At 37.5% G+C, this 21,572-nt stretch overlaps 4 protein-coding genes across 4 annotated transcripts; 3 read left to right on the forward strand and 1 right to left on the reverse strand.

Annotated features, from left to right (window-relative positions):
• The first annotated feature begins 3,404 nt into the window (after positions 1–3,404).
• On the forward strand, positions 3,405–5,176 carry LOC140013278 (L-lactate dehydrogenase B-like). Its single transcript, XM_072062494.1, has 2 exons — positions 3,405–4,165; positions 4,422–5,176. The coding sequence occupies exons 1-2, from the start codon at positions 3,557–3,559 to the stop codon at positions 4,872–4,874; spliced, it is 1,062 nt and encodes a 353-aa protein (XP_071918595.1). The 5' UTR covers positions 3,405–3,556; the 3' UTR covers positions 4,875–5,176.
• Positions 5,177–7,828: 2,652 nt separating this feature from the next.
• Positions 7,829–10,694, forward strand: LOC140013850 (NADH dehydrogenase [ubiquinone] 1 beta subcomplex subunit 8, mitochondrial). The gene is made up of 4 exons (XM_072064043.1): positions 7,829–8,081; positions 8,173–8,259; positions 8,399–8,494; positions 10,478–10,694. The coding sequence occupies exons 1-4, from the start codon at positions 7,944–7,946 to the stop codon at positions 10,532–10,534; spliced, it is 378 nt and encodes a 125-aa protein (XP_071920144.1). The 5' UTR covers positions 7,829–7,943; the 3' UTR covers positions 10,535–10,694.
• Positions 10,695–13,255: 2,561 nt separating this feature from the next.
• LOC140013210 (cation/H(+) antiporter 15-like) lies at positions 13,256–17,475 on the reverse strand. The gene is made up of 3 exons (XM_072062355.1): positions 16,944–17,475; positions 15,301–16,296; positions 13,256–14,826 (listed from the first exon to the last, which is right to left on the reverse strand). The coding sequence occupies exons 1-3, from the start codon at positions 17,163–17,165 to the stop codon at positions 13,519–13,521; spliced, it is 2,526 nt and encodes an 841-aa protein (XP_071918456.1). The 5' UTR covers positions 17,166–17,475; the 3' UTR covers positions 13,256–13,518.
• A 1,622-nt stretch (positions 17,476–19,097) lies between these two features.
• LOC140013842 (uncharacterized) lies at positions 19,098–20,687 on the forward strand. The gene has a single exon (XM_072064028.1). The coding sequence runs from the start codon at positions 19,627–19,629 to the stop codon at positions 20,482–20,484; it is 858 nt and encodes a 285-aa protein (XP_071920129.1). The 5' UTR covers positions 19,098–19,626; the 3' UTR covers positions 20,485–20,687.
• Positions 20,688–21,572: the final 885 nt, after the last annotated feature.

The raw sequence follows: 21,572 nt of genomic DNA on the forward strand, positions 1-21,572 counted from the left end.
AACCATGAAGGTTTTTTTGTGTATTAGGTGTACCACAGGGGGTTTTTTTATTTTTAACCCTTTAAGTAAAACAAGAGAAATCTGAAAATTTGACCCAATTAACAACGTGAGTAAAATGTGAGAATGCTGATGGAGGGCATTATTGTAAAATGGCCAAACCTCAAGGTTGAATTTATAATTTGGTCAAACATCAAGGAAGATAAATATAACTCATTCTTATACTTTTAAATTTTTTTAACAACAAAGAGATGGTAAGTTCCCAAATTCTAAACCAAATCAAAACAAGATTATTGCAACTTACCCAAAAAAAAAAGGGCACCATTATGAATTCGGAACTTTTTATACCCCATAAAATGACAAATTGAAAGGGAAAATACAATTTATTTTGGAAGAAGACATAGAATAATAACTTTTTAAGACTTGTAAAAAAATAAAATAGAAAAATGTAAATAATAAATTCAATAATAAAAAAAAAAGCAAATCATATATGATGTTCTAGTTATCTTAATTAAATGAATTGTATGTGCTTGGTTTACTAGGTTTATTTTTAGAAAAAAAAGGTTGTATATGTCATTTAGCATGTGATTCCCCTTAAACATAGCTTTTCAAAATATGAAATAATTAATGCATTTATTAAATAAGTTGTTTTTTGTCCATATTAATGGGTGCCCCAAAAATCCCTTTTATTATATATATGATTTATTTGAGGTCTAATGATTTCTTTTTATATATTTTCTTCATTTTATCACCTTTTGCATGCATATATTATTCGATTGTATTTTCTTTTTAGATATAATAAAAGAAAAATGAATCACTTGATGTCGTTGATTTTTAAGGTTTGATTATACCTCAATTTAATATAAAGCTGTACATTTCTATCCTGGAGGCTTAAACTTCATATGAATTAATAGAGTAGCACGTTACTTTGGATCGATTAATGCATTAATTTTTTTTAAAAAAATAATTTTTAGATTAAATTGCGCAATTTGTCACTGGAGTTTCTTGTTTTGGTGCACTAATTGAGTGACTACAAGTGTAAGTTTTTTAATAGTGATGTGACGTATATCTACTGTTTTGTTCGTAGAATGATCATTTTAGATGAATTAAAATTTCAAAGGGATTAAAGTGGAGAATTCTAAATAATATAATGACTATTTGTCATTTACTTTATTTTTTTTAATGAATATTACAATCATTTCCATCATTAAACTAGAATGCAAAATGAAATCTAAATTGACAAAGCAGAAAAGAGCAAGAACAGAGTTTCAAATGACATTATTATAACCTGATAACCCAGTTAAGATCCATCGACTTATAGCCTTTTTTGCATTCAACCACGTATACTTTACAATATTGTAGTGTTCGACTTTGAAAAGTTGACTTATCCCAAAAAAAAAAAAAAAAAAGACTTTGAAAAGTTGATATTGAGAAGCAACAAAAAAAACTTTAGACTTGGAAAGAAAACGGAAGCTACGTTCAAATCTTTCTGGTTCTGCGTTCAAATCTTTTACTTTTCACGAGAACGTCGAGAAGACGATGGGAAACCCAAGAGGTGGAAATTTTAAGTCCTTAAAACGAGGGCAATAGCTTACCGCGGCTGCTGTAACAATGGGCTGTCTTGACTCTGGAGTCTCCTAAGAAACAGCTGGAGTTTTTTATTCAATGCTTAATTAGCTCATGAAGAATGTTACCAAAATCTTTTTTTTTTTTAGGGAAAGTATGCTACCCAATTCGAGACATTCTGACTCAAAAGTTGCACGGGGAAAAAAAAATTGTTTCGTGGCCAACAGAAATGCTTACCAAGAAAAAGAAACTAGGGAAACTTCTTTGGTTTATGGTTTGCTTTTCGTGCATTGTACTTTCTAGACAAGAAAATTAGGGGGGGGGGGGGGGGCTAATAAAGCAAATTATCACATCCAGAAGCAGAAGAAAATATTAGAAATAGCCACAACGCGGTGGGAAATGGGGCAGGAACGATTGTCCGTCATGATTTGGCTAAAAAATTTTGTACAGTTCAGATCACATTTTGTAACTCGATTTTCACACTATTTGTGAGATCAATAAAAATTTGTTCTAAAGTTATTTCATGTGCAATCAAAGTTATACCGCGTGTAATTAAAATTACGCATAATAAAAAATGCACACAATTGACAAAAACGATTGCACCTGTAACCGTTTGTGCCCCTTGTCGAACGCGGTGGGTTGCCGGATTTGTCAATGCACGGCTGGTTTGCGTTCCACGCAATCGTTTTCTCGGATCCACACAAGAAACATGCAATGAGTAAGTCATTTTGGGTGCATTTTCCCTTAAAGAATGAGCTAAAAGTTGGGGGCTTTTTTTTTTTTTTTTGGGGATAACCCAAAACGTGGTCAATTCAAGCCATTTTGGATCGAGTCGACACACCAAATCTGAGGAATATGCCGTGATCTCACACAAACGCACCCCAAACAAGTTACGAGGGTTCAAATTCAGGATAAATTTCAAATTTAAGATTAACTGAGTCCTAAGAGTTCGCTTATTATTGAACTATCCTGTGGGGCAAAAATGTTTGATAATACAATCTCTTTTAGTCCAAAAATATAAGAAATAAAAAGTCCATAAAACAATATACTTACAATTAAAAGACTCAATGAGATATGTACATGTTGTCATCTACTTTTCACATGCATTGTTTAATTCAAGAATAAATACAAAAAACAATGTTTAGTTGCTAAAAAAACAATAGTGGTCACCCAGTTTATTTTCATGGTGATGAAATAGGGAAAAAGGATTGCACCTCGATTATGCTAGAAAAGTAAAGTGATAAGCATTTCCCTTAAACTCATTGGGATAGTTGAGATTTTATCATATATATATATATATATACACACACACACATTTTGTCAAAATGCAAAATTAATCTCAACCGTAATTCAGAAAAGATCTCATCAAATATCGAGTCGTTTACAAATTCTTTTTGAGATCCATGGAGCAAGACTTTAGTCTGTATCCTTTCCATTTGTACCTAATGAAGGGGAAAAAGAAGGGGCTTGGGGGGAGGGAAAATAAAAAGAAATTCATCAGCTAACGTTTCGAAATCTTTCTAGCTAAAATGTGATTAAATCCTACTTAAAAATCTTGGTAAAAGAGATCAGCGGGATCTTTCATGTCAAAATTCATCATTTCCTTTATGCAAAACCACGGGAAAAGGCAAAAAAGAAAAAAACTCCCCCCTAATGATCAATACTATTGCAATTTGATACAAGCTGCAGCTTATTGATGAGTTTTTTCATGCGCCCATAGGTGATCATTCACTCCCTCCAATCTTGTTTCCACGAAACCGTTGACCGTTGAAAATGCCAAAATACCAACTACCAACTACCAACGAATGAACGAACCTTCTTCCAGTTTCCTTTCTTCTTAGTCTTCTTCTCCACTCCCTCAATTTCCAGTTTCATCAGTCTTTTCCCCTCCTCCAATCCAACGCCTTCCTATAAATAACTGCAACACTGCCACCCCACCACCATCTAAACCCTCTCCTCCCTCGCAAACAAAAAACTCTTTACTTCACACACAATGAAAAAGGCTGAATCATCTTCCACATTAGGCCCGGGTGGCCTAGACATCTCCAAAGCCTTCTTCAAACCCATTCTCAATTCCGCTCCACCTTCACCCACAAAAAGGCACACCAAAATCTCGGTCATCGGTGCTGGAAACGTCGGCATGGCCATAGCTCAAACCATCCTCACCCAAGACCTTGCCGATGAGCTAGCCCTCGTTGACGCCCAGCCCGACAAGCTCCGCGGAGAAATGCTTGACCTCCAACACGCGGCAGCTTTCTTACCAAGGACCAAAATCCATGCTTCCCTGGACTACTCAATCACGGCAGGGTCGGATCTTTGCATTGTCACAGCAGGTGCCCGGCAGATCCCGGGCGAGAGTAGGCTGAATCTTATCCAGAGGAATCTGGTCTTGTTTAAAAATATCATTCCTCCGTTGGCCAAGTATTCTCCGGATTCTATACTCCTGATCGTGTCCAATCCCGTAGATGCTTTGACCTACGTGGCCTGGAAACTTTCCGGTTTTCATCCAAATCGAGTTATTGGATCTGGAACGAACTTGGATTCTTCTAGGTTCCGGTTTTTGCTTGCTGATCATCTCGACGTCAATGCTCAGGACGTGCAGGCAAGTTTAGTTACAGTACTAGTACTAAGTTGATTAAACCTGATAGTGCAGGAATATGTTCTTTAATTGTAGTTTGCTTCTTTAACTTTTACAGTTTTGTTTATAAATTGTCAATAATCTGGCTCGAGAACGAGATCACTTTTCGGTAATGCTGTTATAAATGGCTAATATATATATATATATATATATATATATATATATTGCATACGGTATTTGATTTACTTTTCCCTGTATATATGAAAATTATGATCACCAGGCATACATTGTTGGGGAGCATGGAGATAGTTCAGTGGCGCTTTGGTCAAGCATAACCGTGGGAGGAGTGCCGGTGCTTAGCTATTTAGACAGGCAGAAAATTGCGTACGAGAAAGAAACTCTCGAAAACATTCGGAAAGAAGTTGTGGAGAGTGCATATGAAGTAATTGATCTTAAGGGTTACACTTCTTGGGCAATTGGCTACTCAGTGGCTAACTTGGCTCGATCCCTCCTGAGGGATCAGAGAAGGATTCATCCTGTCTCGGTTCTTGCCACAGGCCTATATGGAATTGATGGTGGACATGTTTTTCTGAGCTTGCCTGCTCAACTTGGTCGGACTGGAGTCATGGGTGTGGCCAATGTGGAGTTGACGGACTATGAAGCACGGCAACTCAGGAACTCTGCTACTACGATTTTGGAGGCGCAGAGCCAATTGGATATCGAGGACCTTTAATTCAAACTTCCAAGTTAACTGGCATTTGGTTTCATGAGATCAGATTCTGCATGGGGAATTTTTTGGACTTTTCAAGTTGCTTTCTAGGTTCTCATACCGCTAATCTTTATTTTCGTAATTTTTTTAGTTTCTAGTTTCTCTTTTGCGGTTTCATGAGATAGTACTATTTGCCATATTTCTTCTTTTGGTGGTGTTGTTATTGTCAACTGTTCGGAAATTCATCCGAAATATCTCTATTCTCTAGTAATTGCAAATTCAGTGTTTATTATGAAACTAAGTTAAAATTGATGCTTAAAGCTGAAGATGAGAGGGACATGATTATTATGGTGTAATAGCTAAGAAATAGTATGGTTTTTTTTAAACAAAAAATCTTTTTTAAACTTGAGACTCCTAAGTCCTAAGCTTACCCGTGTTTATTTATTTTCGGATTAATTATATTTACCTCCCTTATAGTTTTACCAGATTACAAATTAAAGCTTAAGGTTTGGCCAAATAATAATTACGTACCCTCTTGTTAGTAACGACGTTTAAACTCATGGAATAGAATCCATGAAATGACGAAAAGGCTTCTGTACAAAATACTAAACTAATGTTCAATAACAAAGGGATGAAAGAGTGCCAAGTCTGAAATAGAATATCCATACGGACTAAGATTAAGAAAAGATGATGGAAAACTATTTTCCTCAGAAATATAAAAGTTGCTGAAATTTGTGGAGCCATCCCATTGTGGCTGATCTTTAGGGGGAAGAGGAAGATGAAGAAGTCACGTTAGAGCCCGGGGGTAATTTGGGGCTTTTGAAAATGTTTTAAGCTAACATCATTAGATGTTTAACAGTCAATGATTAAAGTAGTACCAGTAGGGGTGTACTTGTTATAAACTAATCAAAACAGAAGACATTATTGTAATACGGCCAAACCTCAAGGTATAGTTTCTAATTTTATCAAACCCCAAAGAAGGTAAATGTAATTAGGATTAATCTTTACTATACCATCAGTGTATACACTCATGAGATTGGTTAATGCCACGTTATCTGAATTTGAATTTAAACATAAAATTTTGTATATGTGACGTGCATCTAGATTTACTAGTGTATACACTGTCAGTATATAAAAGATTTATTCAATTAATTAATCCTTTATTTTTTGCCTAGACCCCACGTTGCATTAATCCTTTGTCATTTACGTAAAACGAAAGAAAGAAAATATATTTATAAACAACTCATACAATTGGTAATTTAGAAATTTAAAGACTGAAAAAGCTTGTGCTGTATGTGACGAGAGAAACCTGAAAATTTGAAACAATTAACAACCTGAGAAAAATGTGAGAATCCTGATGGGGAAATAAAGTATCAAATGATTTAACTATTTATAAACCCAAATCAAGGTTATTTGATCATTGTACAACCTTACACCATACTATAACTTCATATTTAAATAAAAAAAAACAGTCATCATTTCAAAGATTTGAAAAATTATATTAATGGTAGCACATTTATTCATCAGATACAACAAATGAAACATATCTACTTCCAAACAAAAGACCAATATAAGAAGGGATAATTCAGAAACCTCCCTTGAGGTTTTCAACTATATTGTAATATCTCGGTCCAACCAACAATTAAAAAGCAATATTAAGAGAGAGAAGATAATATGATTCCACTATGGCCCTTAATTTACTAAATTGTTTAATTAATTTAATACCCAACCAAACAGTAAAGAAAACACTATAATTTGCTGTTTATTATCAGGAATTAAATTGCATAGGGTATCAAAAATAGTATATTATTTTATATATTTTATTTAATGTAAGATCTAAATTACTCTTTTCAATTAGAAACCTATTATCAAACATGATCAATAACAAAAAATTAAAAATATGTGACCAAAACATTATAATGAGTGGATTTTAATACCATAAAAATCTCAACAACTAATCTTAATATGTTGACAAGAATATTTATGATATTAGAGCTTGTTCTCTGTAATATTTTGATTGCAAATTTTTGAATTATTTATTGTTGATCATGTTTAACATTAACTATGTAATTGAAAAGAGTAATTTAAATATTGTATTAAGTGAAAAATATATAATAATATATTATATTTTGGTGCTATATGTGATTTGATCCCCAATGATAAATAGCAAATTTTAGTGTTTTTCTTTAATGTGTGGATTTGTATTAAATTAATTAAATAATGTAGATTAGGAGAAATGATGGAATCATGTTATTTCCTCTCTCATAATATCACATTTTAATTATCAATTGGGTCTAAATGTTATAAGATAATTAACTTCAAGAGACGTTAGTGCAATTTTTAATACTTGAAGGGAGGTCAGTGAAATAGTTAGAAACTTCAGGGAAGGTTTTTTGAAATTATCCCATATAAGAAACCCTTAAAGCTTCAAAAATTTCTCTACTTTTTCATAAACTTAATTCAATATAATTGCCGAGTTCACAACTTTTTCACCTTTACTATTATTGGAAAATGTAAAAGGTAAAGGTGCAAAAGGTGCAAACTCAACAATTCTAGCATCAAAGTTTACTAAAAATCATTCTTTTCAATAATAAATGACGTAATGACTTCTTTTTCTTTTTTTTTTTCCTCCCAATAAAACATAATCAATTTAAAAGGTTGTACAAAAGAAATTTCGCAAATGTTCTACCTCGGAGGAAACTTTACTAGAGATCAACTCCTAGACTTCGGGGAGGGTTGGGCTGGGTTCAATGGTAAAATAGAAGGAATTGCAAATAACAGATTCTGCTTTCAACCTTCGACTTAAAAAAAAAAAAAAACCTTTAAAAAGAGAACTCCCATTACTCCCATGCATTTTTCATAATTCTGGGAAAAATTTGTGAACAATACCACACCTTTTTCATTTGTCCTTGACCAAACGACATCGTTTAGCGGTGTTGTCTTTGGCTTCACTGGCAAAAGTAGCAGCTCTAGCCTCGTTGCTCGACAGTCAACACTTCCAGTAATTTTCTCAAAATCCAAAAGCCTTTTTTTTTTGGGAGTTAATAATAGACTAGTGAAACTAGCAGTCGGAAAGACACCGATCCGGCGAAAATGGCTGGCAGACTGAGTCACATGGCATCCCGCATCATGGGCGGCAATGGCGTCGTAGCCCGCTCCGTTGGCTCATCCCTTCGCCTCCGCTCTGGCATGGGTCTCCCTGTTGGCAAACATATCGTCCCAGACAAACCTGTAATTAGCTTTCCCTTCTCAACTCTTCCTGATAGACCCTATCTTCCATTTTCCAATTGCTTAATTTTTACATTTCCGTTTCTTTTCTCAGCTTCCGGTGAATGATGAGCTGGTATGGGACAACGGAACTCCATTTCCGGAACCTTGTATTGATCGAATTGCTGAAACAGTTGGAAAGGTTAGATCGTTTCATTATTTTCTGTGGAAGTGTATGAGTCATATTTTGGGTTTTCTATTTTGGGAATTAAAGTTGGAAATTCTAGGGTTTTGAGATTTGTTGGTTATTCAATTGGGTGATCATAATTATTTTGTTTCAGTATGAAGCATTGGCTTGGATGTGTGGAGGATTAGGGTTTTTCGCGAGCCTTGGACTGTTAGCTGTTTGGAATGACAAAGCTTCAAAAATCCCATATGTAAGTCCACAACTTATGACCCCTCTTTAGCCGTTTTCGATTCTTATAAGCTGTGTTGCAATGTAAAATGCTGTGATGCTCCATTGCTGTTAGCCATTATACCGGTAGTTCAATATATCTATTCCATTCATTCAATATGTTTGTCCATTAGTTGAATTTAACTATGCAATTGGTTTAATAATGTTTATCTAACTGGTTAATACATTGAAGTAACAATGTGGTACCAGGTGGCACTGTAGAGTCTCCGATAATATAGTGTGCTGAAATGTTTCTCACGAAAGATACACTTTAATGTGCATCGTTTCCTCTTTCTTTTCTTTGACCGTGCATGTGTGGAATTGGATCTAATGATGACTGAGTTGAGTGTGATTTTCTTTTCGAAGAAGTTTTGAAGTCGGAATAGTTTTGGGTATTACATTATTCCTGTTTTTTTACTAACTTAAAGCGTGAGATTTTTGCAATTGGAAGCTGAGAATTTATTTTTTAAAATTCTTTTTCGGTGATAAGGTACTGGATGGGAGTCCAGGCATATGTGAGATATAATGTATGACATGGATGGATTGACAATATAAGTCAGGGTGATCTTCTAGAAAAGAGTGTGAGAGTTTTCAACTTGGAAAACCATCTTGGATTATAGTTTAGCACAAAGCAGGGTGTCCTGATTGCTAAAGGTGCCTGTACTAGGCTGTCTGCACTATCTTATGGTAGAAAAGCCTTGCATGACTGTCATTTTTTTGTATCTACATGGTATGAAATCACCTATTCAAGAAATGCTGAAAAACGCTACCTGTGGCAAAAGATGAATATGTCAAGGTGTCTAACTATTTAGATAACTTGTTAGATGAAGGACTGAAGGCTTCTGGCCTTCACTATTATAAGATTTCTTTTTTGGGGGCATGTTCTTCCTTTTATGCACATGGTTGTTACTATTATTATATGGAAGCCACCAACTCTGCACTTTCTGATGAATTAAATTTGTCGCATTTATACAAATGCCAGACTTTAGTTAATATTAATTGTTTGTAAGCTTAATCGTGGGATGGATCTTCACGTTCCTTTAACAAAATATTACTGTTTCACTCGCCCTCGTTTTCATGAAAGTAAAAACCCTGGTACCTGCAGTAATTTCTGGGTGACTTCTGTTGAATTGTTAGAAAATAAAAGTGGTTTACAATGGGGAAACTCACTTGTGAAAAGAATACTTTCTTTCAGTTCCCTCTCTTGATCTCTCTCTAATAGGGGAGGCGTCATTATTTTGTTCATCATTCCAGCAGTTGAAAGAACAAGTAAATCTTTGAATGAGACCTCGCTCTTTTCTCACTCAAAATGATGCCAGGATGTTCACATTCTTGGTGGGTGGTAAGCATGAGAATGTGACTTTTGGTGAGAAGCAAATTGTCAAGTAGATGAACATTGTTTTCTCTGAACTTGATGACCAAAAAAACTTTTCATTAGGTGTAAAATTTCTGATGGGTTCTGTCTGTCTAAAAGGGTGGGCGCTTAAAGAGGCCCAGTGTAACCTGTAACCTTTGTACAGATATTGTTAATGTGCTTAACCGCTCTAGATGACCATTCTTGATGTGTGGTAAGCACGAGAATGTCACTTTTGGTGAGATGCAAATCGTCAAGTAGATGACCATCTTTTTCTCTAAACTGATGAAGGGCGGTTGACAACCAAAAAATCTTTCGTTATGTGTAAAAATTATGATGGATCCGTCTGTCTAAGACAGGCAGCCACTTAAAGAGGCCCAGTGTAACCTGTAACCTTCAATATGGACATTGTTAAGTGCTTAATCTGTATTGCTTTACTTATTTATTTATTTATGTGTGTTTAAAGTGTGTAGAGAGGGTTGAGGGGGGAACTGTACCTTGATTGTATATGGTTTACACAAAGTTACTGAAGTGCAATTAATCCAATTGCACTCTTGACTAATCTGCGATTGGGCAATATTACTCATTTGGTGTTGTTTTTGTTTTGACCAGACGCCAAAGGTCTATCCATATGACAATCTCAGAGCGGAGCTTGGTGAAGAACCCTAGATAGCTTGTTGAACCTAAATGTGCAAATGCATTTCATGGGTGTTTTGTTTAATTGTCCCTTTTTAAGTCAATAGTATGAAATAATCCTGCTGTATCTAACGTTTTCTGGCAAACAGTTGAATACTGATTCTGTTTTAATCCATTTGTGGCTCCTTTCATATGTTCTGTGTCGTCTGGCTTGTGTGGACGATTTACTCCTTTCATATTTCTAATCTTTTACACAATGCTGCGTCATACTCCGAGATTCCGTCCAAACGAAACTTTTAAAGTGATGCTTTATCCCTTGAAGGCACATGTAAGATAATGCTCCTTCCACTCTACTTCTTATGCCAAGATTAATGAAGGCGTGAAAGGAGGCACTATAAACTTTACGCCTTTGGGTAGTATGAATTTGACGATAAACACATTGAACAGGACCAGATTTATGACGTCTTCGATATTGATACAAGTAAAGAAACCCTTCCTCGTATGTTTAGAACTTAGAAATGCTTTGCACTTCCAAAACGCGCATACCCTGGAATGGATAGTATAGAATCCCAAAATGCATACATACATTAAGAAGAAACTTCTGCTGTGATTAGAATCACTCTTGTATGTATGAAATATTAATTATTTGATCTTCTGGAGTTTTTGAATTATCATCATCATCATCATCATCATTTGTCAAAACCTTCCCCAAATAAATAAGTTTAGCTGTTGGACCTGCATGTATGCCCAAGCCCAGACCACGATTTTGCACGTATATTTTTTTTTGGTAATAATCTACACACACACACACACACACACACACATTTCATATATATATATATATATATATATATATATATATATATATATATATATATATATATATATATGTATGTAGCATGTGCGAGGAAGTCAAACAATTAGCCTTAAGATCCGCCGAATCGCAGACCGCGATACATATACACTATGCATAACTCTGAGAGCCCGTGCGTGTACATCTGAGTGAGCGAGTCTGCAAGAATTTTCAGCTCTGATTTGCTTACTGGCAAATAATAACCCACCGATTGAATGTACAATTCTTTACACTGTTCTTGAAGCTCAGCATCAAAAGGGCAAGATGTTGATCCATAAAATAGATATTATTATTGTTGACTCAACATGGTAAAACCTTTGCACGTTCATCTCAGATAGATCCTTGAGAAAAATCCGTTATCGCCCACTTGAGAAAAAGACGAATCAGTTTATGAAACATTAATTTTTGTTTGACAGAAAATAGGCAAGTAACGCAGATATCCAAAAACTCTAGAACAACTGGGCTATTAATGTTTAATTTGTAAACCCAACTTGTTCAAAATCCTATACGATTTCGTTTTGATCTTCCCACATGGAACTTGTTGTGCAGAAAGAAAAAAAAAATTTTGGAAAATGATGTAAGTTTCATCTATAATTCTTTGCCATTTTCCATCGGCATTCACCAATCTTCTCCAAAACTTGAGAATTTCCAAGTGTCTCCAATATGGCTTCAAAAACTCATGCAACGACTGCAATTGCTCTGATCACAATCAACCTCCTTTTCATCACTTTTGTAAGCTCTAATAACCTCCCATGCCCAACACCCCCACTCCCACCCCTTCCCCCTCCCCCACCAAAAGACTCTAGCTACACTAGTACCCCTCCGAAGCCTTATTATCCAGAAACTCCCCCACCTCCAAAAGACTATAGCTATAACCGTCCTCCCCCCAAGACTGATCACCCCAAATCGCCTCCACCACCAAAAGAATACAGCTACACTAGTCCTCCCAAGCCTTACAGCCCCATATCTCCTTCACCGCCAAAGGATTATAGCTACACTACCAGTCCTCCAAAGACTTACAACCCCCCTCAGGCTCCACCCCCAGAAGACTACAGATACACCAGTCCTCCCAAGCCTTACTACCCAAAACCATCTCCACCACCTCATTACTATTATCCCAAGGAAACTTGCTCGATTGACATTCTCCAGTTTGGAACATGTGCCAACCCGTTGGACTTTTTGGTAACCAATGGTAAAGTTGGAACACCACCAGAAGCTCCAACTTGCTGCAGCCTGGTTGAGGGTCTTGATGATTTTGAAGCCGCTCTATGCCTGTGCACTGCCCTCAAAGGAAATATCTTGGGATTTATATACGACATTTCTCTTAAGTTTAGCTTGCTCTGCAAGCACTGCCAAAGAGAGGTCCCATTTGGGTTCCAATGCGGATATTAAAACAAGCTCAATTACTTTTCTGCTGCTTCCTGTTTTCCAATTCTTTTAAGTTCTTCCCTTTATTTATTTCTGTTACCATTTTTTGGGGAAGACTATTGCTTCTTGCTTGTTGATTATTTGATTTGGAGGAAACATCTAAGTTCTAACCTTCCTTCTCATGATTTTTTTCTTTTGTTTTTCCATCTTAAAGGATGTTATGCTATTTTTGTCTTCCGCTATTGTTCTTGCTTTTGATTTATCCTTTTTTTAAATCCTCGAATAAACTAACTTAACATATCGAAAAATTGCGCTTGTCTTCAAAGTTATTCCCCTTTTTTAACCACGCCTCTCCCCAAGAGAATGGGTTTCTTTGGAGACGTGACTGTACTGCCTTTCTGGTCTCACGTCATTGAGAAAGGGCGAAGCAATAGTTTAATACTCTACTTTAGTTGGATGCGACACTTTCTCATCTTTCTTATGGGCCAGTATCCCAATTGTCAGACAAGTAAATACACTACTGCTTTTCCATCTTCAGATGAATAATTTGTGTTCCACAAAAAGTTATTTGAATTTCTGCTCCACATTCTTTAATCAGAATTATCATGTTCTGGTTTCTACCTTAGAGGAATTAGATTCCTGTCTTACAACATGGAATTAGCAGGAATCCCTGGACAAAATTTTGATCTACGTCACATACACTTTACGGGGGAAAAAGAAAAAAAAAACAAAAGAGAGGAATGTGCTGGTATGACATTATAAAGAATTGACATATGCACATCGCTTCTTATGGTCTTCAAGGTTGTGAATGGAACAACTCCGGCCCTCTTGGCAGTGGCGGCCGTCGACTGGTATGATTGTATATAAAATGCTCAGGCTGCTCATTTGGGCTATCTTGAACTCCAAGCATATCCCCATGTACACCCATCCCTACATATTGTTGCACCACCAGCACCGAAACCGTGGTAGCAAAATCTGATGACGCTAATAAATCCCCTATGGCACCAAGTTCGGGGCACTCACTCCAATCAGTAAGCCCCGCCGTTAATGGTGATACCGTGCCTTGTCCTCGTCCAACGATGAATAAATCATGAATGCTGTCTATAGATCTAATTGCTGCTACCGTTTCTTCACCATTTCTCACCACTCTTTCCGTGTAAACTATAGAATCATCATGCATTGTTCTGCTCCTGAACTGATTTATGTAATCCTCATCTAGTTGTTTTTCTCTATCATCATCTGTTACCACCGTTAATATTCCAGGAGCACTGGCTTCCGCTCTCCGCCCTGATGAGGATGACGGTTCAGCTGCTGCTTCCCCTGGAATAAACCGCATCACAGTTAGATTAATCCCTGGATGCTCACTCATCCTCCATGCATATGCCAAGGCTTCTCGATCATCCGGACCACCGAAGAATAGTATGGCAACATGGTGAGAAACCTGGCCTGCTGCTAACCTTGTGGAGCTGCTAAGGCCTCTGTCAACAAGAATACCAACTGAGCAAGGTGCATTGACTAAAACATTCTGATTGATAGTTCTAAAAGCTGGATTGGTTGATTCCATCCCTCCATCAACTGTTTGTTGCTTGTGAAAAGGGATTATAATGAATGCAGCCCTTTTATCCTCCGCTAAATTGCAGATGTCTTCATGCATCGTGGAGTAAGGAGAGATTGCTGTCAGAGGTTGGACTGAAACACAGCCAGCATGCTGCTCAAAATTTTCGAATGCGTTGATAATATGATCTGATTGTGCTTGAGCTCGATTGAGGGCTGGTCTGCCCGATTTTCGGCTGTTGTGGACAATTAGCATTGCTGATGCACGGCCTGAAAGTTCAACCAGGTGCAGGACATATATGCATATTGGAGATTTTTTGGTTGGGTGAGATGCCTCAAGGAGGTTGATTATTGTTGGGACATTTCTAGGAGTATGGACGCATACAAGTACTCGGAACTCACTGTCTGGTTTTGATCTCTGAACTGTTCTCTTCTTGTAGGGTGCAAACTTTCTTGCTGGCTTGTAAATTAGTGTAACAATTGGTATGATGATTGATGTCTTAACCACTGATATAATTACCATGATTGCAAAAGACTGGTCATCTAAGACCTGCACTCAGGTGTATGTAACCAGTTTAAGAAGCAATTTGCTACAAAAACATCGCAAATGACAGAAACAAGAAATTTTTTAATTTGGCTATTGAACTTTATCTTTTCTCATCCCTTGAATCCTAGATAAGTTTAAAATTACAGATATAAACTCTGGCGTCTTGGTCCAAGAACCTAATTGAACCGTTAAAAAAGGATAGAATGACTAACGCGATTGCTTCCGTGCTATAATTTCTCAGTTGTAGAAAGTGGCGACCATTTACTTTGCTTCTGCCAAGCAACGTGTTATGTTTTTCGCATCAGCTCATGAAGGAATAAGAACAGTTAACATTACTTCATTGGTACTTATATTAGAGGGGTTCCACGTGTTGATTCGCTAAGTTATGAAAGGCTTGAAACAATCAAGATGTAGGGATACGTATGCATGTAGATGCAAATTCAATCGATGTAGGTGGTAATCAGCTAGAGAGAGTACCTTTTGGTCTTTGCCAACATTGAGGATGATTATTTCCACGAGGCCCTTAGTGTTCATGAGAAAGCCAAGAGTTAGACCCTCATAAAATGGCATCTTGTAGTAGAGAGCGACGAGAAGTGTGCCAGCAATTTTCCCAGCACAAGAAAGAACTATGACCAGAAAGAGAATACTCCATGTTCCCACTCCTTTGATTGTACTAATTTCTGTCTTGAGCCCGCTAATAGCAAAGAAAAGAGGAAGCAGAAGTCCTGAAACGAAGTCCTCTAGCCTTTCTATAAGCGTTAAACCGATAGGTCCATTTGGGATAATTAGGCCAAACACAAATGCTCCAAAAACAGAATGTGTCCCAAGGGCATCAGTAATAAAACCACATATCATCACTCCAGTAAGAATTAGGCATATGTAGAAATCACTGATGGTTTCACCTTCTGGGGTTCGTCGTATCATCCATGAAATAAGAGGCCTAACTGCAAATATGCAGAAAAGCACAAAAGCAGAACTTGACAGGATCACCCAAACGGAAGCTAAGGACACGGATGCATTCTCTGCCAGGGCAATTGCAAAAGCTAATAAAATCCATGCACACATGTCGTTCACCAGGGCGGACGACATGGCGATTCTACCTATCTCCGTGTTAAGAAGTTTAAGCTCAGCAAGGACTCTCGCAAGCACTGGAAATGCAGTAACAGAAAGAGCAACTCCAAGAAATAGTATGAAAGTGCCCTGCTTCATGTACTGTGATTTCTGGTGCAACATAAGGGAGAATGAAGTACCAATAAGAAAAGGTATTATCATGCCAGCGACAGCAATTGCGAAGGCCTTTTTCCCAGTACGACGGATCACGGCAAGGTCCATTTCTACTCCAACTAGGAAAAGGAAATAAAGAAGACCTATATTTGCCATTGTCTCGAGCACCATCACACTTCTGAGGGGGAAAACTGCATTTGCGAATTTAGTGCTTTGTCCTAATACCGATGGACCCAATATTATTCCACCCTGAAAATTAATGAGCAAAAGATTACTAAGTAATCGAATTAATCAGTGTTAAATGGACGCAGCTGCTTAGTTGCCTATAGAAAATAGAGAAAGAGGTAGCTACTTGGGATTGCATGACTGTAAAGCTCTGTCTTATGATATTTACACATGAACAAAGTTGTAGTGGAAGCAGTCGATGGAAGTAGGACTAAGATTACGACAATAACGCAGTTGAACTGCGGAACAGCTGTTCAGTAGATTATAATCCTTTTCCTTACTTTGGCAGAAAGTGAAACATGTTAGAAAATTGGATTTATAAGTATCTTACTTTCAGTTCCATAAAAGTTTAACAGGTGGAAAGTGATGCATACGTTACAACTCTTTCGAATTTGCTATTGCTATGAGATATTATCTGATTGACGCATACGTTCAAATGGTACCCTTGATGGACCGAATACTTAGGTCTATGCAAACAGGTTTGGCTCGTTTTTGTTCGTTATCCAACAAGCTAATCAATCAACTGCCAATTCAGTAATTGATCAAATTTCAGATCCATGTCAATCATCTAGAGTATACTGCATTTCTAAGTTGATCCAAAATTTCATTAGAAACAAAATGATTTTGACCCAAAAAAAAATAAATTAAACAAATTAAAGAAGCTTACTTACAAGAATTTCAGAGATCACACGGGGCTGGCGAAGGGGTTTCAAGATGTAAACAAGAATACGAGTGACAACCACAACCAACGTTAATTGCAGTATAAAGAGTGGTAGGGAATAGTCCAGTGGATTGTCACCCTGCCAGATACCGTTTGTTGTTATCATGGTTGGTGCATAACAAACAATTGTCTCATCAGTTGAGTTTGCCGTTGTTGCTGCTTCGTCCGCCATTGTTCCCTTTGTTGTATCAAAACTATCAACCTATCCTTCTGAACAATCACAATTTCTTAAAAGGCAACTTTGTTGATTTGCATGGCTGCTACTACTTTCGTGGTTATGGATGTTACAACACCAAAAACATGTTGTTATTCAATTCAAATGATGAAAACATGCTCAGACACAAAAAATTTACATGAAAGAGAGTGATATAGAAGAGAAAATAATTAGTTTTTTTGGATGTTCTTTTGGTACTGGGGAGAGAAAGAGGGAGAGAGACAAAAAATTAGGTGTTTTCTTGTGGATACCCGGTCCATATGGCCGCTCTATCTTCTGCGGTCAAAACTTAATACTGTACTTCACTAAGAATGTAATGTGCCTATATTTAGAAAATTTGCTTTCTTGCAATTTCATGCTTTCTTCTTTGTCAGAAGAAGTAACCACATGATGCAAGTAGATAACACTCAAATTGACTAATCTCCACCACATTTTCAGGACATAGTTCCACGTATTTCAGGTCATTCTTCGTTTGAGAAAGAAGAAAACGCTGGGAAAGTCATTCATGTTTACAGTCCAAGACAATACATGGTCAAATAAAACGGTTGTTGCCCAGTCCTGAAAACATGATACATTTATCATCTTATGCGCACTAACCAGTAAACAGTAACTTTCACAAATATCCATATTGGCCCTATTTTTTTCCATTTCAATGTGAGCCCATTTCTATTTTGGAGTTCCACTACATTTTTTTAATATGTTTTTGCTAGCCATTCTATTTTGCTTGAGATAGTATTTTACGCACAATTTAGAATAAAAATTTCTCCTATATGTATCAGATAATTATTTAGAAAATTTGGTTTTCACCTGTTCAATGGTAAATTTAGTTGCGGATGCAGAATTTTTCTTCCTCTCTATTTGGGTGAGCAAAACACCGTTGGATTAAAGTGAGTCAGTGGAGCAACAAAGGATTTCTTAACGAACCTTAATTTTTAAATGAAACTTAAAAGTGACCTCCAAAGCCATACCAATATTCCTCTAAGGAAGAATAAGCATTTAATTTGTATGAAAAACTATTGTTCAATGTTAAGGGTGTGAACTATTTTAGTCATGGGGGGAAGAAAACACTTGCACTGCCAGTAGACTGCTATTTCATCAAATGGATCAAATTTCTCCCCCTAATGTTTCTGTTTCATGTAGAGACGAGCATAAGCGCATGATGAAGTAATGCATGAATCCGCAAACTAAGTTTTTGGTGATGTTTGTTTAATTGCTCGATCGATCTTTCTCTAAGATCAAAGAACCCTATTTTCTCTTCCTCTTATATTTTTCCTCATGTTCTTTAATAGAAGATCAATCATCACGCATGATGCCAATCCAACTGAAACACGACCGATTCAGCGGAAATCCTGTATACAGACGGTAGATATATAGATCATACATTGCATGATCCCTTTAAAATAGAAAGACATTTCATCTTTAAGGCAAATCATGGATTATAGAACTTAATCAATAATGTAATGCACAATTTTTGGTCAACAATATTATCAGAGACGCTATCAGTATCCCCCTTGCGCCTGACTTCAAAATTGAGATGATTTTTTTATATAGCTTTATTACCTTTTTTTTACATATGAGCAGCAGGCAGCGACCATGCAATTGAAACTCCATTTTCTGGTCGCAAGGGGACTAGAATCCTCAATTCTGCACTTAACGCCAACTGGCCAACTTGGTCTATTATAATGGAATGGAAATACAGGAGAACTCATGCTCTGATGTATACAAATTTCAGAAAGATAGCTCATACCCTCAATAATAATTTTCAAGGACACGATTTTTACCCAAAAAAAAAAAGAGGAATAGACCACGATCCCAGATAAATCCAACAATAGTCCTAAAAGCAGAACTTTGGTGAGAGGGGTCTATGATTTACTGAATTGGCCTCCACCATGAGAAATATGGTAAAGCAAATATAGTAGTAGCAGCAGTAGAGGGTAGAGGATGAAATGAAGCAAGAAACAAGAAAAGCAGAGTCAGGATAGGAGAGCATCCAGCCAGCCAGCGGGGCTGTCCTGAAAATCCGTGCAAAAACTGACTTATTCTGAAATAAGAGACTCCTCCACCTTCACGGATTCAATTCAGCCAGTCACGGATTAGCTATTGAAATTCGCGAACGCCCAGCAACCCTCCAAATTCTCTATTTCTATCATCAGAGTTCAGTCCATCTCTTTGGAATCCTCCATCATATAGTACTAGTACAACCCTTTCCAACCGTGGCTATGTGTTGTACGTACAAAAAAGCTGGAATGCACTCTCCTCCTCATCATTTCTGAGTCCACAGAACTATTCATGCATTCACGGGTTCGACAAAAATTTGCGCTATAAAATCTTAGGATCATCACAACTTATCCCAAGACAAAACGTTCAGCAAGGAAAGAAAGAAAGAAAGAATAAGGCGATCCTTTAGGAACCCGAAGCCATGGCTACGCCAAAGGTTTCAGCTATGTTCTTCATCTGCATGTTTTTCATGCTGATTGCATTGCCACCTGCTTATGCCTGGGAAGACTGCGACTGTCCACCTTCTCACCCGCCTTACACCCGCCCTAGTCCGCCTAAAACTCCGAGGCAGCCACACCCTCCCAAAAGGCCTCATCCTCCATCAACTCCGCGGCCACACCCTCCCAGAGCTCCTCCGCTCCGTCCACCACCTACCAGACCACCTCCAAAAGTTTTACCGCCCATAATTAACCCTCCAGTTGTTGTTCCACCTATCATTAGGCCTCCACCGATAATCTCACCGCCGATCAACAACCCTCCCGGTATTATTCCACCTATCATTAAGCCACCACCGATAATCTCACCGCCGATCACGCACCCTCCGGGTATCACTCCTCCTATTATAAGTCCTCCTATAATAAACCCTCCGGTGACTGTGCCACCGCCTCCCTCGGGAGGCGGCTACCCACCTTACACGCCTGCACCTCCTGGAGGAGGAGGTGGCGGTGGCGGAGGCGGAGGTGGAGGCGGAGGAAGAGGTGGTGGACCTCCAGGTGTGTCCCCACCAGGCAATGCTACTTGCCCTATTAATGCGCTGAAGCTAGGGCTTTGTTTGGATGTGCTTGGTGGATTAATCCATGTTGGGATTGGGAATCCCGTGGAGAACGTATGTTGTCCGGTGCTTCAAGGGTTGCTTGAGCTAGAAGCAGCTATTTGTCTGTGTACTACTATCAGACTTAAGCTCCTTAACCTCAACATTTTCCTTCCTCTGGCTCTTCAAGTCCTAATAACTTGTGGGCTGACCCCAACCCCCGGTTTTGTATGTCCTCCACTTCCTTAACTGATTGTTGTGTTTTCTTGCTAATAAGTCCTCTATTTCCTAATTAGTCTTTGTGTCTCTCTTTCTTTCTCTCTTTACTTCTCTTTTAATATTGGGCAAAAAGATTTTGTGTTGTTTCTATTTCTATTATCATTCTATGTAACTTGCTCGAGGAACCTCATTGTTTGTTTTGGTTTTTTAAGATTTCCTTCTGCATTATACTACTTTCCCTTTCCTGCACAATATTGTACTTGGAAGTTGATTGGAAAGGTAGCCTTAACATCAGAGCATACAATTGGGCTACAAAATATAGTTTGTTGTGAATCGGACATTCACTCAAGTCATGGTTCATATCAAAAACTGGGTTTAGTTCCAACATTCAGCATGTAGATAATGAAAGTAATGTAAGCGGGTAGTGTTTGATGATTGAACTTCCTTAACGTAATTTTCTCATGCATGCATAGACTGAGCTGCCACTGCAAATTTTCACTGATACTTCTCCCTAGCTAGATAATGTAGCTTTCCAATATGTCCATGCACCAAGTATAGTTTCCATAACATATCTCCGCACACACTTGTAAAATTCGTTCCCATTCATGTAGGAGCACAATTTTGATTCAGAAAGTAGCCAGACCCCCAAAAAAAAGAGAAAAAGACAAAGATCTGAGGTTATAATCAACCAACGATGAGTTGAAAATAACAGCTACAGAAGTTATTGAGAGAGTGACGCACGATCGGAATTAATGTGAATGGATTGAGCCAAAGATGGCTCACGGGATTTTTTTTGGTGATTATAATGGTAGCAATTACTATATTGGAATTACAGCAAGAGGGGACCGCAGATACTAGCGAAATCAGGAGACATCCAAGCCACAACTGTGTGGTATTTTGAAATCCGGTGGGTGGCTATAGTGATATTCCTGGGTGCTATGGTACACGAAAGTTAGTACGATGAGATTAGTTAAGGGCAATTAGTTTAGAATTGTCTTGACAAATGGAAAAGGAAAAAAGGATCAAGAAAAAGACAATCACCAAAGTAGTTTAATACTAGTGGGTTACAGGATCCCTATTGATTTGATTACTATGGAATGGCTATCAAGAGAGAAAAT

Source organism: Coffea arabica, chromosome 8c (assembly GCF_036785885.1).
Source record: "Coffea arabica cultivar ET-39 chromosome 8c, Coffea Arabica ET-39 HiFi, whole genome shotgun sequence".
Taxonomy (NCBI): Eukaryota; Viridiplantae; Streptophyta; class Magnoliopsida; order Gentianales; family Rubiaceae; genus Coffea; species Coffea arabica.

Bases quoted from the DNA above. Each gene is read 5' to 3' on its own strand.
- LOC140013278 (XM_072062494.1), top strand. From the start codon at position 3,557: ATGAAAAAGGCTGAATCATCTTCCACATTAGGCCCGGGTGGCCTAGAC. The intron at 4,166-4,421 runs GCAAGTTTAGTT...TATGATCACCAG, and splicing joins TCAATGCTCAGGACGTGCAG to GCATACATTGTTGGGGAGCA.
- LOC140013210 (XM_072062355.1), bottom strand. From the start codon at position 17,165: ATGGCGGACGAAGCAGCAACAACGGCAAACTCAACTGATGAGACAATT. The intron at 16,297-16,943 runs GTAAGTAAGCTT...ATTAATTTTCAG, and splicing joins GTGTGATCTCTGAAATTCTT to GGTGGAATAATATTGGGTCC. The intron at 14,827-15,300 runs GTACTCTCTCTA...ACCTGAGTGCAG, and splicing joins ATGTTGGCAAAGACCAAAAG to GTCTTAGATGACCAGTCTTT.
- LOC140013850 (XM_072064043.1), top strand. From the start codon at position 7,944: ATGGCTGGCAGACTGAGTCACATGGCATCCCGCATCATGGGCGGCAAT. The intron at 8,082-8,172 runs GTAATTAGCTTT...TTCTTTTCTCAG, and splicing joins ATATCGTCCCAGACAAACCT to CTTCCGGTGAATGATGAGCT. The intron at 8,495-10,477 runs GTAAGTCCACAA...TGTTTTGACCAG, and splicing joins AAGCTTCAAAAATCCCATAT to ACGCCAAAGGTCTATCCATA.
- LOC140013842 (XM_072064028.1), top strand. From the start codon at position 19,627: ATGGCTACGCCAAAGGTTTCAGCTATGTTCTTCATCTGCATGTTTTTC.